Raw genomic sequence first — 16708 nt, 5'->3', positions numbered from 1 at the left:
TACAGATGCAGTTTTTTCTGAATTTTTTTCCATCTGTGGTTGGTTTATTCTGCAGATGCAGAATCCACAGGTACAGAGGATTCTGTACCAAATCCATCAAAAGTGTATTTTGATGATTGTCAGCTTATATGTTTCTAAACCACATTAACTTAAAGATCTTAAATCTTTAAGTTGTTAATGACAACTTTTATTATTTACCATTGTCTGCATAGATTTAGAAGAGATTTTACCCTTATGTTCTTAAGATTTATAAATTATATTTTAATAACTCAAAGTATAATACAAACTTGATCTATTTTTTAGGTTTAACAAGTCTCTTAAGTGCTGTTTCCCTACTGATGGAGAATTACTTCCAAGCAGAAGCTTACAACCTGGACAAGGTGTTAGATGAATTTGAACAAAACGAAGGTAAAACTTTACATTGGAGAATCTATTTGGATTTATGATAGAATGTGAGAATAAGGGGACATAGTACTTAAAAAAATAAAATCAGACCTGAAGACTTAATGACAATCATAATAATAATATATAATTTCCAGAGGAAGAAATGCTATTTTTTGCACTGTGTCAATACATGGATTGTATCATTTAATGTTTAAAACAATCTCATGAATGTAGACCTTCTTTGTTTTACAGATGAGCATAGAGGCACAGAGGCTACCACTTCCTGTAAGTTACTTGCTACTAAGTGGCAGAGTTAGGATCCAGGTAGTGTGGTACTAGAGCTCTCTCCCTACCCTAGGACAGACAGTTAGTTAATTTCCAAGAAAAGCTTTAGAATGTGTTCTTGGATTTCTGACACTAAGAAAAATTGCTTCATCCATATTGATTGCTCAATAAAGTAAAGACATATTATAAACCTAATGTTAAAAGATTTACATTTTTGAGTAATTGCAAAGATGGTTAATTAAATTACACATTCTCAAGCCTCAGTCTAGAAAAAACTGCTTAAGATTCACTTCATTTATAGAAGCTTTTTCTCTCAACTCCCCTCTCAATTTGATTTGAATGGATAAGCCATAAGTAAATCTCTTTCATCTTACCGTATTTCCCCTATGTTTTCTAACAGAAATGACATGTAAAAAATTTACAGAAATGATATATTTCCATATAAAGAACAGACTTTTGGCGGGTGCAGTGGCCACTCCTGTAATTGCAGCTATTGGGAGGATTGTGTTTTGAGGCCAGCTAGATGAAAGTTAGCATAATCCTATCTCAATCAATGAGTTGGGTGTGGTTGCTCATGCTTCTGATCCCAGCTATTTGTGGTGCCATAGTTAGAAGGATTACAGTCTGAGGCTAGCCCAGGACAAAAATGTCCCTATCTAAAAAAAAAAAATATCCCTAAAAATAAAAATAGCTAGAGGTGTGGCTGAAGTGACAGAGTGTGTACCTAGACAAGTTGAAGGCCCTAAGTTCAAACCTTTGTACTGCCAAAAATCAATCAGTCAATCAATAATGAGGATTTTAATTAGGAGTCTGTATACCTTCACTACAGCCCAATGATTCTGGTTATTCTTTGATAGTAGTTGGAAAGAGATTAGATTCTTTGTTTTTATTTTTTTGGTGGTACTGGCATTTTTGACATCGGAGCAAGTGCTCTATCACTTGATCCATACCCCATCCCTTTTCGTTTTTGTTATTTTTCAGATAGGATCTTATACTTTTGCCTGGGCTGACTTTAGACCATGATTCTTCTATCTCTGCTACTGCACATGTCCTGTGAGAATAGTTTTGATTCTGTTACTTTCAGTCTGTAATAGAATAAACCTGAATTAGAATATGGGATCATGGGGATAAAGAGAGGGAAAAAAAGGATATGTGGAATATCCTACTTTTCTCATGTTTTTCCATTAAAGATCATTTCCCTAGGCTTTTTCTTGACTCACATAATGTGAAATCAAATGATTTGGGATTTTGTTGGATTTCAATGGGCTTTGTACATAACTATCCAGAAGGTACATTATCCTCTGAGATTCAACCATCTATACAAATATTTTCATAATACTCTTTTTCAGTTTAGCCCTATATGTATTGCAGTTACTTAAGTCAAGAGATAACTAGATACATGTTACGCCTAATCATGTGAATACTGTGGTTCCAGAATACCACTGGCTAGTAGACTGCTGTAGATTCTAGTAGGGTACTTTGTGTATAGTTATTTTACAGTACATTTTTGTTGAATCTGTAAAAATAAATATCTTAGCAAATACAGTACTTGCTCACAGAAATTAACTCCTTTAGAAGGAGAAAGATTTCCAAACCCACTTCTCAGTTGTAACTATGTTGAACTAGTTTTTTTCTTAATTGAACTACTTTTTATTTTATTTGAACTGTTTCTATTTTTATTTTTTGAGGGTTTCAGACTTGTTTATCTCCCTGCCTTAGTCCCCCAAGTGCTAGGATTATAGACATGGTACTGCCATACACAGTTTGAACTAGTTTTTTTGAATCTCAGTATCAGTCGCATTAAAAACTACCAACTTAGAGAGTAAATGAAGTGATTTCTCATTTTGTGTTATGTTATTTCCTTCTTTAAATAAGAAATAAACCACAAATGGTCTGTGATAACACTAGGTAATAACATTATACCTATGTATTAGGTGACTGAATAATGAAAATATAAAAACCTGATTATTCCTGTTTGAATATTAAATATTCTTATAAGAAGTATATCTTTGCTTATTTCTAGGAACCAGCTTGGAAATATGATTCATCTTTTAAAGGAAGTCCATAGTCTAAATCTCAACTCTCTGCTAGCCCGAATTTGTATTTAAATTTAGGATTTAGTAACTCAGAGGATACTAAAACCATTCTTTACACAATCTTAGGTTTATGGCTTTTACTTTTTGCCTTTTGTCGCTTTTTTCCATGACTTCCATATGCTAATGATTTTCTCAGTTCAAACTGATTTACTTATTGCTGTTTTAAATCCTTTTGTTTAAGCTGTATGTTTCCTCATTCCCCTACTTACAAAGGCTTCTTTTCCAAACTTAAATGTCTTAAAGCCTAGTTCAGTGTCTTCTGCCTCCATAAATTCAAGCTCACTTACATTACTCTGAATTTCTTTCTTTCTCCTCTGAATTTCTTTTCTTTTCTTGGCAGTGCTGGGTTTTGAACTCAGGGCCTCAAACTTGCTAGTCAAGTGCTCTACCATTTGAACCACCCCAGCCCTTTTTGCTTTGGTTATTTTGCAATAGGGTCTCACATTTTTTGGTCAGGCCAGCCTGGACCATGATACTTTTAGTTATACTTTTCATGTAGCTGGGATGATTCCACCATACCCAGTGTTTTATTAGTTGAGATGGGGTCTCACTGTGATTCTTCTGATCTCTGCCTCCCAAGGATTACAGTTATGAGCCACCATTCCTGGCTTATTTTCTATTCTTACATAATAGTTTTCAAATATATATGCTACTCTCTGCTACTAATTAGGTAGTCATATGAATTGTATATACATCTTATCTTCCCAACTAGATTATGTACTTTATAGAGGCACTAGTTATCATTTAATTTTCATGTGTCACAAAACCAATGTTTTTATCATATGGTAGTATATGTATGTGTGCTTGCCATGTATTAAGCCTTTTGCAGAGTGAGGATTTCCAATGAAGGGATGAAATGGTTTCTGCTTTTAGAAATTATTCAGTGAATGAAAGAGAAAGTAATAAACCATTTCCTTAATAAAGATATCAACAGGTGCCGTGAGTACATTAAAGATGAATGTTATGAACACATCTGTATGATTTCAGCATCATGATTGTCAGTTACTGGAGGAAGAGTGCAGGAAAGACACTAAGTGCATTATTTCTTATTTCTTTAATTTACTTTGACATAAACAATAGCATTATAAATTGGGAGAATAACTTAGCTATTGTAGTTATGGTCTGTTAAAAAGTAAATAGCAATGTTACATGAAATTATTCTTAATGATAGGTTGTAAGTAAGGTGATTTAATAAGATAATACTTTTTGCCAAATGTCCTCAGATAATATAAATATGAATGTGGTTAATAATGTATTATGACATGGTTACAGAATTTCATACTGTAGCAAACTTTAAAAAATAACTTATAATGGGAAAAAATTTAAATATATATAAATTAAAGGGAATAGTATAAAAAACCTCAGTGTACCCATCACTTATCTTTAACAGTGACCAACATACTGCCTGTTTTGTTTCATTTATATCTTCTTCTATACCTCACTCCGTTTCATTTTTTTTAAGTTTTTTTTTTCTTTTTTTTAGATGGTATAGTACGGAGTTTGAACTCAGGGCCTTGTGCTAGCAAGCACTCTGCCACTTGAGACATACCTCCAGCTCTCTTTACTTTAGTTATTTTTCAGATGGAGTCTTGTGTTTTTGCCCAGGGCTGGCCTCATACCATGCTTCTCCTACCTATACCACATATAACTGGAATTACAAGTGTGATCCAACATGCCCATCTTATTTGTTGAGATGGGATCTCAATAACTTTTTGCTTAGGCTGACCTTGAACTGTGATCTTCCTGATCTCCACCTTCCAAGTAGCTGGGAGTATAGGAATGCACCACCATGTCTGGTTTTATTTTTAAAAAGTTTCCTAAAGATAATCTTTATATTCACTAAAATGCATAGAACTTAACTGTACAGTTTTTTTGTTTTGTTTTGTTTTGAAACAGGGTTTCAACTCATGGGCTTAAGCAATCCTCTCACCTTAGCCTCCTTAGTAGCTAGGACTACAGGCATGTGCTTGAATGCCTGGCTACCTATACAGTTTTGACAAATGGAGACAGCTGTGTAACCCACACATCCCAATCATGACTTAGATTATGGAGCATTTAGTCTCCACAGGAAATTCCATCATTTTCCTTTCTACTCAGTTACTTTGTGCTCACTACTGTTGTGGTTTTTTTCTTCCCCTTCTTAGATTAGTCCTTGTCCTGACTTGAACATGGACAATCCAAAGGGTGCTTTCCCCTCTTCTGGGTTTGGGGTGGGTTCAGTTTAATCATGTAGATTGCGGTAGAATTCTTTTTGTTGTTTGAAATATCCTGAAATACTATCATTTGATGGCATAATTATAGAAAATTGTATTAAATATATTTTCACATTCATAGCCCAAAATTTAGATAATCTTCATATCTTAGTAATATTTTATTTTTAGAGTATAACTAGAAATGTTGATTAACATCACATAGTAACTTTTCAGTGTCAGTAGCAAATTTATTTTAATTTTTTTCAGATGAAACAATTTCTCCTACTTTACTGGACACAAAGTGGAATAAGATTTTAGATTCCTCTTCTCACCGACTGTCATTTAACCCTGCATTGGCCAGTGTGGATGAACCTGTTGTTTCTAATGAGTCACAGTCACAGCTGAAAGTCTTCTCTCTGGCTCATTCAGCTCCCCTGACCAAGGAGGGAGAAGATAATTGTGCTGACGGACAGCACTGTGGTTTAAATTCAGGGATTGCCACTATGTGGATTGATGAAAGTGCCATTGCAGAAGATCAGTTAATTAAGAGAAACTACAGTCAGGATGATCAATGCAGTGCTATTGAAGTGGGAGAGAAAAAATGTGGAAACCTAACTTGTTTGCCAGATGAGAACAATGTTCTTGTTGTAGCTGTCATGCATAACTGTGATAAAAGGACATTACCAAGTGATTTTCAGGATTGTAGTAATTACAATAGTCAATCCCTTGAGGATTCTCTTAGTTGTTCACTGGATAATGAAAACAGACAAACTAATCAACTTAGTTTTAGCATGAATGGATCCACTGTAAAAGACATGAACTTAGAGAAACAAATGGATCCATTGAATAGACCAAAAACGGAGGGGGATTCTGTTAACCATCTATGTACTATTTCTTCTGATACTCTACCCAGTATCTGTTCCCCTTCACAATTAAAGGATGATGAAAATATGGGTAGAGCCCCCTCCATGTCTGTTGTTACAAGTTTAACAGTTGATTTAGTGATCTCATCCCAGGGAACAGATGGAGGTCCTGATGATAAAAAGCAGGAAAACTATATGTCAGATGAGAAAAACAACTCTCCTAGGATGGATCTAGGGAGTCCAAACTCCTTTTCCCATTTGAGTGAGGAGATGTTGACAAAAAAAGAGTCAACAGAGGAGAGAACAACTGAAGAAACCCTCTTGTCTGTTTTACCTTTGTGTCTCAAACCAGACATGCCTAATGGATCTGGAAGGGATAATAACTGTGAAGAGTCTTCAGATTGTCTTGTGCCTAGTGAAGTTATGGCTAATGAAAAGGAAGTTTATGAGCATGAAGAAATTCTTGGCACTACAGAATTTCTTAATATGACAGATCGTTTTTCTGTCTCTCAGGAGATGACTGATTGGAAATTGACTAAACTAAATGAGACGAATGATAGCCAAGTAAATGAAGAACATCAAAAGTTCTTACAGAGTAGTCAGCCTGAGGACACTAATGATGAGAGTGGAGGAGAGTGTGTTGGAATGGCAGATGCAGGTCTAGATTTCAAAGGAACTTACATGAATGAAAGTGCAGGATGTGATTTATCCACTGTTGTAGATACACCAGCAGCAAATTCCCTATCTAATGGATGTGATTCCTATGGAATGCAGAGCCCAATTGTTTCTTTTGTTCCAAAGACTTTACCTTCCAAAGAAGATTCAGTAACAGAAGAAAAGGAAATAGAGGAAAGCAAATCAGAATGCTATTCAAATATTTATGAACAGAGAGGAAATGAGGCCACCGAGGTTAGTGGACTACTTTTAAACAGCTCTGGAGACCTCATGAAGAAAAATTATTTACATAATTTCTGTAGTCAAGTTCCATCAGTGCTTGGGCAGTCTTCCCCCAAGATAGTAGCAAACCTGCAATCTATCAGTGTTCCTTTTGGTGGTGCAAGACCCAAGCAACCTTCTAATCTTAAACTTCAAATTCCAAAGCCATTATCAGACCATTTGCAAAATGACTTTCCTGCAAACAATGGAAATAATATTAAAAACAAAAATGATATTCTTGGAAAAGCAAAATTAGGGGAAAACCCAGCAACCAATGTATGCAGTGCATCTTTGGGAAATATTTCTATTGCAGATACAAATGGGGAACATTTAGAAAGTTATGAGGCTGAGCTCTCCAGTAGGCCATGCCTTGCATTAGCTCCAGATAGCCCAGATAATGATCTCAGAGCTGGTCAGTTTGGAATTTCTGTCAGAAAGCCATTTACCACTCTGGGCGAGGTGGCTCCAGTATGGGTACCTGATTCCCAAGCTCCAAATTGCATGAAGTGTGAAGCCCGGTTTACATTCACTAAAAGGAGGCATCATTGCAGAGCATGTGGGAAGGTAAGTTGCATGTATCAGGTAAGAAATCTAGCGTGTTTATTTTATGGCGCTCAACTACAAATTAATTAAATGCTGAGCATGGCTGTGCATGTCTGTAATCCCAGCACTCTGGAGGCTGAGGCAGGAATATTGTGAGTTTAAGGGCTCACACAGGGCTGCACAGTGAGACCCATCTCAAAAAAAGGTCAATAAAGGCAGTACTGGGTAAAGATACTTCTGGTTGAGATAATATTATAAATAGCTTTTTTTTTTTTTTTTCAATTCTGAAGATTGAATCCAGGGTCTCGCACATGCTAGGCAAGTGCTCTACCACTTGAGCCACATTCACAGCATTTTTGTTTGTTAGTTTGTTTTTGAGATAAGGTTTAGCTAGCCTGGGCTGGCCTTGAATTCGTGATCCTCCTACCTCTGCCTCCCCAGTAGCTGTGTCACCATGCTTGGCATAAATAGCTTTTGAAAACCCAGTTCTAGTGAGTTTCTATATAAAACATGTCCTTGCTGATTCTTAGATAGTGAGTGTAACTTTTTGTTGTTGTTGCCAGGATTTGTGGTGTATCAGTTTTTATGAGGACATGAAAATTGAGGAAGTGTTAACTTTGTGGTTTCTGTATTAATAGACACTTGGTTAATGGGGTAGTTTGAAAAGAGGAAGTTCTTTCAGCTTAGGAAATATTTGTGATTGTTTTCATATTTTGTAATTTTTGAAAAATTGACTGTAATACGTAGAATCCATCTTACTTTTTTGTGTAGAAGTTTTGCCATGTACCAATATTCTGGGACTTTGTATAGACAAACACATAGATTTGTCTTTTTTCTCTTAACACTTTAATAGAAACTAGAATTGGAGGCTCGAGAACCTGATACTGGACTAGATTATTGTTCTCCAGAATTCATGTCCTGGTACAGTCGTCGATGACTGAAGGTGCCAGACAAGCAGTTAAGAGAGCAGATTTATGCCACAGACCAAGAGTTATGAGTAAAGCAAGAACAAAGTTTATTGAAAGGATAAGAAAGCACCCTGATGGGTGGGACTTAGTGAAAGAGCTAAGCCAAAAGGGTGGCTGAAGTTCATGATAGGGGCTGACTTTAGACACTCCTCCCTACTCTACTTTGAAGCTGTAGCTATAATTGGCTGTTTGATTAACTTCTTGCTGAACCCGACCATCTGGCTACCCTCCATCCTTACCAGGCCAGACATTCCAAGAAGTTCTCATTAGTCTATCTTGTCCTTGAAACCTGTCATGTACATTTTATGACTACACTCATTATTCTAGTGAAATCCCTTTTTTGTTTATCTTGGGAAAGTTTGCTATGTTTCACTCCTTTTAGTGGTCTAGATGGCATCCCTTTAGATGTCTGACTTTAGGCATGTTTTATCTTTTTTTCCTGATCTAGGAAGAGAAACTACTGTGCCTCAGCACATGTGTGTGAAGGAGATGGTTTCTCAGTCTCCCTAAGTTTTGCTTTTAAGTATGTTTTCCTATCTCCTTTATCTACAGCAAAGTTACTTTTGCCATTCATCCCTTTATATCCCCAGGGTTGCCATTTGATCCTAGGGACATTTCTGCCATTTTATTTCCCCTCACACTTGTCCCTTACAATCCCATGACAAGGTTATAAGAATAATTAATATTCCTTAGGTTTCCTGAAATTCTGTTAGCTAATAATATAAGTTTTAATTTGTCTTTTTAACAAAAGTTGTTAATGAGGCAGAAAGGGGATTTTACATTTTTAAAAAGAATGTGAGGTCTGATATCATATCTAGATTCACTATGTAACTTTACTAATCCTTGGTTTTGTTTTTTTTCTTTTTTTTCTCCCCCCTGCCCCCACCCCCTCCCTTACCACCCACTCCACCCCCTCCCGCTCCCCCCCCAATACACAGCAGAAACTATTTTGCCCTTATTTCTAATTTTGTTGTAGAGAGAGTATAAGCAATAATAGGAAGGAACAAGGGGTTTTCCTGGTTGAGATAAGGATAGCTATACAGGGAGTTGACTCACATTAATTTCCTGTGCGTGGGTGTTACCTTCTAGGTTAATTCTTTTTGATCTAACCTTTTCTCTAGTTCCTGGTCCCCTTTTCCTATTGGCCTCAGTTGCTTTAAGGTATCTGCTTTAGTTTCTCTGCATTAAGGGCAACAAATGCTAGCTAGTTTTTTAGGTGTCTTACCTATCCTCACCCCTCCCTTGTGTGCTCTCGCTTTTATCATGTGCTCATAGTCCAATCCCCTTGTTGTGTTTGCCCTTGATCTAATGTCCACATATGAGGGAGAACATACGATTTTTGGTCTTTTGAGCGAGGCTAACCTCACTCAGAATGATGTTCTCCAATTCCATCCATTTACCAGCGAATGATAACATTTCGTTCTTCTTCATGGCTGCATAAAATTCCATTGTGTATAGATACCACATTTTCTTAATCCATTCGTCAGTGATGGGGCATCTTGGCTGTTTCCATAACTTGGCTATTGTGAATAGTGCCGCAATAAACATGGATGTGCAGTATATCCCCAAGAGTGTTATTGCTGGATCAAATGGTAGATCGATGTCCAGCTTTTTAAGTAGCCTCCAAATTTTTTTCCAGAGTGGTTGTACTAGTCTACATTCCCACCAACAGTGTAAGAGGGTTCCTTTTTCCCCGCATCCTCGCCAACACCTGTTGTTGGTGGTGTTGCTGATGATGGCTATTCTAACGGGTGAGGTGGAATCTTAGTGTGGTTTTAATTTGCATTTCCTTTATTGCTAGAGATGGTGAGCATTTTTTCATGTGTTTTCTGGCCATTTGAATTTCTTCTTTTGAGAAAGTTCTGTTTAGTTCACGTGCCCATTTCTTTATTGGTTCATTAGTTTTGGGAGAATTTAGTTTTTTAAGTTCCCTGTATATTCTGGTTATCAGTCCTTTGTCTGATGGATAATTGGCAAATATTTTCTCCCACTCTGTGGGTGTTCTCTTCAGTTTAGAGACCATTTCTTTTGATGAACAGAAGCTTTTTAGTTTTATGAGGTCCCATTTATCTATGCTATCTCTTAGTTGCTGTGCTGCTGGGGTTTCATTGAGAAAGTTCTTACCTATACCTACTAACTCCAGAGTATTTCCTACTCTTTCTTGTATCAACTTAAGAGTTTGGGGTCTGATATTAAGATCCTTGATCCATTTTGAGTTAATCTTGGTATAGGGTGATATACATGGATCTAGTTTCAGTTTTTTGCAGACTGCTAACCAGTTTTCCCAGCATTTTTTGTTGAAGAGGCTGCTATTTCTCCATCGTATATTTTTAGCTCCTTTGTCAAAGATAAGGTGCTCATAGTTGTGTGGCTTCATATCTGGATCCTCTATTCTGTTCCACTGGTCTTCATGTCTGTTTTTGTGCCAGTACCATGCTGTTTTTATTGTTATTGCTTTGTAATATAGTTTGAAGTCAGGTATTGTGATACCTCCTGCATTGTTCTTTTGACTGAGTATTGCCTTGGCTATTCGTGGCCTCTTGTGTTTCCATATAAATTTCACGGTAGATTTTTCAATCTCTTTAATGAATGTCATTGGAATTTTGATGGGAATTGCATTAAACATGTAGATTACTTTTGGGAGTATCGACATTTTTACTATGTTGATTCTACCAATCCATGAGCATGGGAGATCTCCACTTTCTATAGTCTTCCTCAATCTCTTTCTTCAGAAGTGTATAGTTTTCCTTGTAGAGGTCTTTCACATCTTTTGTTAGGTTTACACCTAGGTATTTGATTTTTTTTGAGGCTATTGTAAATGGAATTGTTTTCATACATTCTTTTTCCGTTTGCTCATTGTTAGTGTATAGAAATGCTAATGATTTTTCTATGTTGATTTTATATCCTGCTACCTTGCTATAGCTATTGATGATGTCTAGAAGCTTCTGAGTAGAGTTTTTTGGGTCTTTAAGGTATAGGATCATGTCGTCTGCAAATAGGGATATTTTGACAGTTTCTTTACCTATTTGTATTCCTTTTATTCCTTCTTCTTGCCTAATTGCTCTGGCTAGGAATTCCAGTACTATGTTGAATAGGAGTGGAGATAGTGGGCATCTTTGTCTGGTTCCTGATTTTAAAGGGAATGGTTTTAGTTTTTCTCCGTTAAGTATAATGCTGGCTGTAGGTTTGTCATATATAGCTTTTATAATGTTGAGGAACTTTCCTTCTATTCCTAGTTTTCTTAGAGCTTTTATCATGAAATGATGTTGGATCTTATCAAAGGCTTTTTCTGCATCTATTGAGATGATCAAGTGGTTTTTGTCTTTGCTTCTGTTAATGTGGTTTATTACGTTTATTGATTTTCGTATGTTGAACCACCCCTGCATCCCTGGGATGAAGCCTACTTGGTCGTGGTGAATAATCTTTTTGATGTGTTGCTGAATTCGGTTTGCCATTATTTTGTTGAGGATTTTTGCATCAATGTTCATTAAGGAGATTGGCCTATAGTTCTCCTTTTTGGAGGTGTCTTTGCCTGGTTTTGGGATAAGTGTAATACTGGCTTCATAAAATGTGTTTGGCAGTTTTCCTTCCCTTTCTATTTCATGGAACAGTTTAAGGAGGGTTGGTATCAGTTCTTCTTTAAAGGTCTGATAGAATTCAGCAGAGAATCCATCAGGTCCTGGACTTTTCTTTTTGGGGAGACTCTTGATTGCTGCTTCAATTTCATTTTGTGTTATAGGTCTATTCAGGTGATTAATTTCCTCTTGGTTCAGTTTTGGATGATCATATGTATCTAGAAATCTGTCCATTTCTTTGAGATTTTCAAATTTATTTGAATATAGGTTCTCAAAGTAGTCTCTGATGATTTCCTGGACTTCCATGGTGTTTGTTGTTATCTCCCCTTTTGCATTCCTGATTCTACTAATTTGGGTTTTTTCTCTCCTCATTTTAGTCAGGTTTGCCAGGGGTCTATCGATCTTGTTTATTTTTTCAAAGAACCAACTTTTTGTTTCATTAATTCTTTGTATGGTTTTTTTGGTTTCTATTTCGTTGATTTCAGCTCTTATTTTTATTATTTCTCTCCTTCTATTTGTTTTGGGATTTGCTTGTTCTTGTTTTTCTAGGAGTTTGAGATGTATCATTAGGTCATTGATTTGGGATCTTTCAGTCTTTTTAATATATGCACTCATGGCTATAAACTTTCCTCTCAAGACTGCCTTAGCTGTGTCCCATAGGTTCCGGTAGGTGTGTTTTCATTTTCATTGACTTCTAGGAACTTTTTAATTTCCTCTTTTATTGCATTGATGATCCATTCTTCATTAAGTAATGAGTTATTTAGTTTCCAGCTGTTTGCATGTTTTTTGTCTTTACTTTTGTTGTTGAGTTCTACTTTTACTGCATTGTGGTCAGATAGTATGCATGGTATTATTTCTATTTTCTTATATTTGCTGAGGCTTGCTTTGTGCCCTAGGATATGATCTATTTTGGAGAAGGTTCCATGGGCTGCTGAGAAGAATGTATATTGTGTAGAGGTTGGATGAAATGTTCTGTAGACATCTACTAGGTCCACTTGATCTATTGCATATTTTAGAGCTTGGATTTCTTTATTGAGTTTTTGTTTGGATGACCTATCTATTGATGATAATGGAGTGTTAAAGCCTCCCACAACCACTGTGTTGGCGTTTATATATGCTTTTAGGTCTTTCAGGGTATGTTTGATGAAATTGGGTGCGTTGACATTGGGTGCATACAGATTGATGATTATTATTTCCTTTTGGTCTATTTCCCCTTTTATTAGTATGGAATGTCCTTCTTTATCTCGTTTGATCAATGTAGGTTTGAAGTCTACTTTGTCAGAGATAAGTATTGCTACTCCTGCCTGTTTTCGGGGGCCATTGGCTTGGTAAATCTTCTTCCAGCCTTTCATCCTAAGCATATGCTTATTTCTGTCGGTGAGATGAGTCTCCTGTAAGCAACGAATTGTTGGATCTTCTTTTTTAATACATTTTGTCAAACGGTGTCTTTTGATGGGTGAATTAAGTCCATTAACATTAAGTGTTAGTACTGATAGGTATGTGGTGATTCCTGCCATTTAGTTATCTTAGTTGTTTGAAGGTTTGATTGTGTATACCTAAATTGATGTTACTCTCTACTGTCTTGCTTTTTCTTATCCTGTGGTTTGGTGCTGCCTGCCTTTTCATGGTTAAGTTGGGTGTCACTTTCTGTGTGCAGGATCCCTTGCAGAATCTTTTGTAATGGTGGCTTTGTGGTCACATATTGTCTTAGTTTCTGCTTATCATGGAAGACTTTTATTGCTCCATCTATTTTGAATGATAGTTTTGCTGGGTAGAGTATCCTGGGGTTGAAGTTATTTTCATTCAGTGCCCGGAAGATCTCACCCCACGCTCTTCTTGCTTTTAATGTTTCTGTTGAGAAGTCTGCTGTGATTTTGATGGGTTTACCTTTGTATGTTACTTGTTTTTTCTCTCTTGCAGCCTTCAATATTCTTTCCTTAGTTTCTGAACTTGTTGTTTTAATGATGATATGTCGTGGAGTAGTTCTATTTTGATCTGGTCTGTTTGGTGTCCTGGAGGCCTCTTGCATTTGTATGGGAATATCTTTCTCTAGATTTGGGAAATTTTCCGTTATTATTTTGTTGAATATATTACGCATTCCCTTCGCTTGCACCTCTTCTCCTTCTTCGATGCCCATGATTCTCAAGTTTGGTCTTTTGATGGAGTCAGTGAGTTCTTGCATTTTCTTTTCACAGGTCTTGAGTTGTTTAATTAATAGTTCTTCAGTTTTTCCTTTAATTACCATTTCATCTTCAAGTTCTGAGATTCTGTCTTCTGTTTGTTCTATTCTGCTGCATTGGCCTTCCGTTTTGTTTTGCAGTTCTGTTTCATTCTTTTTTCTGAGGTTTTCCATATCCTGGCTGTTTTCTTCTTTATTGTTGTCTATTTTTGTCCTGAGTTCATTTATCCATTTATTCATTGTGTTCTCTCTTTCACTTTGGTGTTTATACAGTGCTTCTATGGTTTCCTTTATTTCTTCTTTTGCTTTTTCAAATTCTCTATTTTTATTGTCTTGGAATTTCTTGAGTGTCTCCTGTACATTTTGGTTGACCCTATCCAGTATCATCTCTATAAAATTCTCATTGAGTACTTGTAGTATGTCTTCTTTTAAATTATTCTTGTAGGCTTCATTGGGTCCTTTGGCATAGTTTATCTTCATTTTGTTGGAGTCTGGCTCTGAGTTTCTGTTCTCTTCATTCCCCTCTGGTTCCTGTACTAATTTTTTGCTGTGGGGAAACTGGTTTCCTTGTTTTTTCTGTCTTCCTGTCATTGTCCTTGGTGTTGTTACTGTCCCTGTACTGTGTGTAATTAAGTATTTTCTAGCTTGTAATAATAACAATGGTAATATTGAGAATGGAAGAGTGAGCTGAGATGGAAAGCAAGAAGTTAAAGAAAAGGGGAAAACAAATATACAGACAAGAGGGAGAAAGCAGAACAAGGTATCAGACAAGAGAGTTTCAAAGGTATAAACAGGGAGTGTTAGTGTACTAATCGACAGTAAGCTGAACAGACAATAGAGTGACAGAGAGAGGATTGAAAATCAAAGATAAAAAAATAAAAAATAAGTATATGAAAGTAATATCTATTTATAAAAATAAAATAAAATGGAAAATAGAAAAATAAAAAATAAAAAAACCCCAAAAAACAAAAAACTTCCAAGTTTATATGCAATGCAATTTCAGTCTTAATAATTTGGATGTCCGTCTCAATCTCCAGTCCTGGAGTTGGTGCCTCAGATGTTGTTCTGTAGTTGTCTCATCAAAGGGGATGCATAAAGTAGAACAAAACTACACTCACACACACACAGAAGAAAAAAAAAAAAAAAGCCCCACCAAGTGTCCCCAGTTCAAATGCAATACAGTTTCAGTTAAGTTTTTCGGCTTGCAGGTGTAATTCGGTTGTTCTCTCATCAAAGGTAGGGAGAAAAAGAAAAAAAAGCGTCTGGAGGCAGTTCTGAGAGTGGTATCTGCAACTGTGGCTCGCCTGCCTGCTGCTCTCAGCCTGTAGCTGGCGGCGTTATTTATGCAGATCTCTTGGGTGAACTTTAGCACTCACCTGGTCCCACAGGCTTTGTTTGCTCAGAGTTCTCCTGTGGGGGGGGGGGCCCTCTGCTACAGGCTTTCCCCTTTCCAAGCACTGGGAAAGGTGACACTGCCCCGCGTTGTCAGGCCTGCGTGTTTATTTACAGTTCACGTGGGAAGTGGGTCTTCCCTCCTCTCACAAGCGTCCCTGCTCCTGGTTTCTGGGCGCGCCCCGCTCCCGCCAGAGCCTCTCCGGCCCGCCCGGCTCGTTTATTTACAGTCCTGGGAAGGGTTCCCTTCCCCCAATCTTCAGCGCTCAAGGTGCCCCACCCTCTTTCCAGCATGTCTTAACTGTTCTTATTGCTTAGTACTCAGTTTCTCTTTTTTTCCCTGGATGGAGGTCAGTCTGTCCAGAGGGCTATGCTGCTCTGGCCCAGACTTGTCTGTGGGGCTACCGCGGTACCGCGAAGCTCACCTGGTCCGCGTCTTCCCAAGCCTACGGCGCCGGCCACTGGCGGCCCCGGGGGCCTTCCTCGGTTCTCCATTTAATGTGAAGTGGAGATTCTCTGCACCAACTGGAGATGTGGAGGGGTCAAAGTTATGCCTTTTCTCGGTGATTATGCCTGCAAAGTGTGTCTCCAGCGTCTCTCCAAGATTTCACTATAGGAGGGTCGCTTTCTGCTTCCTACCTCTAGCCGCCATCTTGGAATTCTAATCCTTGGTTTTGTAATGTGTAAAAACAAGCAAAAAATGAATAATTTTCATTGGGCTATATGAAGATTACATAACATTACAGAAGTAATAGTTAAGTACTCAATAATTAATCTCTACTTCCCTTCTCACCTAATTTATTTGTCTTTGTATTTATTAGGATGCTTTTAACTTCAAGATAAATGAGTATGTGACCCTCAGTGACTTAGATAAATCTAACACTTATTTCACATAAGAATAAGCTATGAGGGCTGGCTAAGTGGCTCAAGTGGTAGAGCGCCTGTCTAGCAGGCAGAGACCCTGAGTTCAAACCCCTGTATTGTCAAAAAAAAAAAAAAAGTTAAAAGAAAAGAATAAGCTATGAGATTCAGTTATATTTGGGTTCAGAGTCAGGATCATGGACGTTCTCTTGGTCTTCCCGTCATGGTCTCTCAAGGTAGTAGTTCTAAGTATCAGTCCTAACTGGACAGCTTCCTAAGTGCAAAGAAGCTGATTGAGGGGAAAAAAGAGCTTACACTTCTTGCTCTTGTCTTAGTAGGGAGGAAAGTATCCCATCAACATCTTTCAACTCATTGGCCAGTTCTGGACTACAGGTCTTAGACCAGTTACTGGCAAAGGAGATCAGGATTGCCAG

The 16708-nt window shown here is 37.3% G+C and overlaps 1 protein-coding gene across 5 annotated transcripts in view; it reads left to right on the top strand.

Annotated features, from left to right (window-relative positions):
* The window catches only part of Zfyve9 (zinc finger FYVE-type containing 9), a 218125-nt gene that overhangs the window by 55533 nt on the left and 145884 nt on the right, over positions 1–16708 (top strand). For 2 of the 5 annotated variants that reach the window (XM_074080129.1, XM_074080125.1), the window contains exons 3-5: positions 304–408; positions 619–669; positions 5225–7320. In XM_074080129.1, coding sequence (XP_073936230.1) covers positions 304–408; positions 619–669; positions 5225–7320 — 2252 coding nt within the window. The remainder of the gene's footprint in view (positions 1–303; positions 409–618; positions 670–5224; positions 7321–16708) is intronic. The other 3 variants (XM_074080130.1, XM_074080128.1, XM_074080127.1) reach the window with 2 other exon arrangements.

This window comes from Castor canadensis, chromosome 7 (genome assembly GCF_047511655.1).
Source record: "Castor canadensis chromosome 7, mCasCan1.hap1v2, whole genome shotgun sequence".
NCBI classification, from domain to species: Eukaryota; Metazoa; Chordata; class Mammalia; order Rodentia; family Castoridae; genus Castor; species Castor canadensis.
The sequence above is the reverse complement of the archived record's forward strand: the minus strand, read 5'-3'. Positions and strand labels throughout refer to the sequence as shown.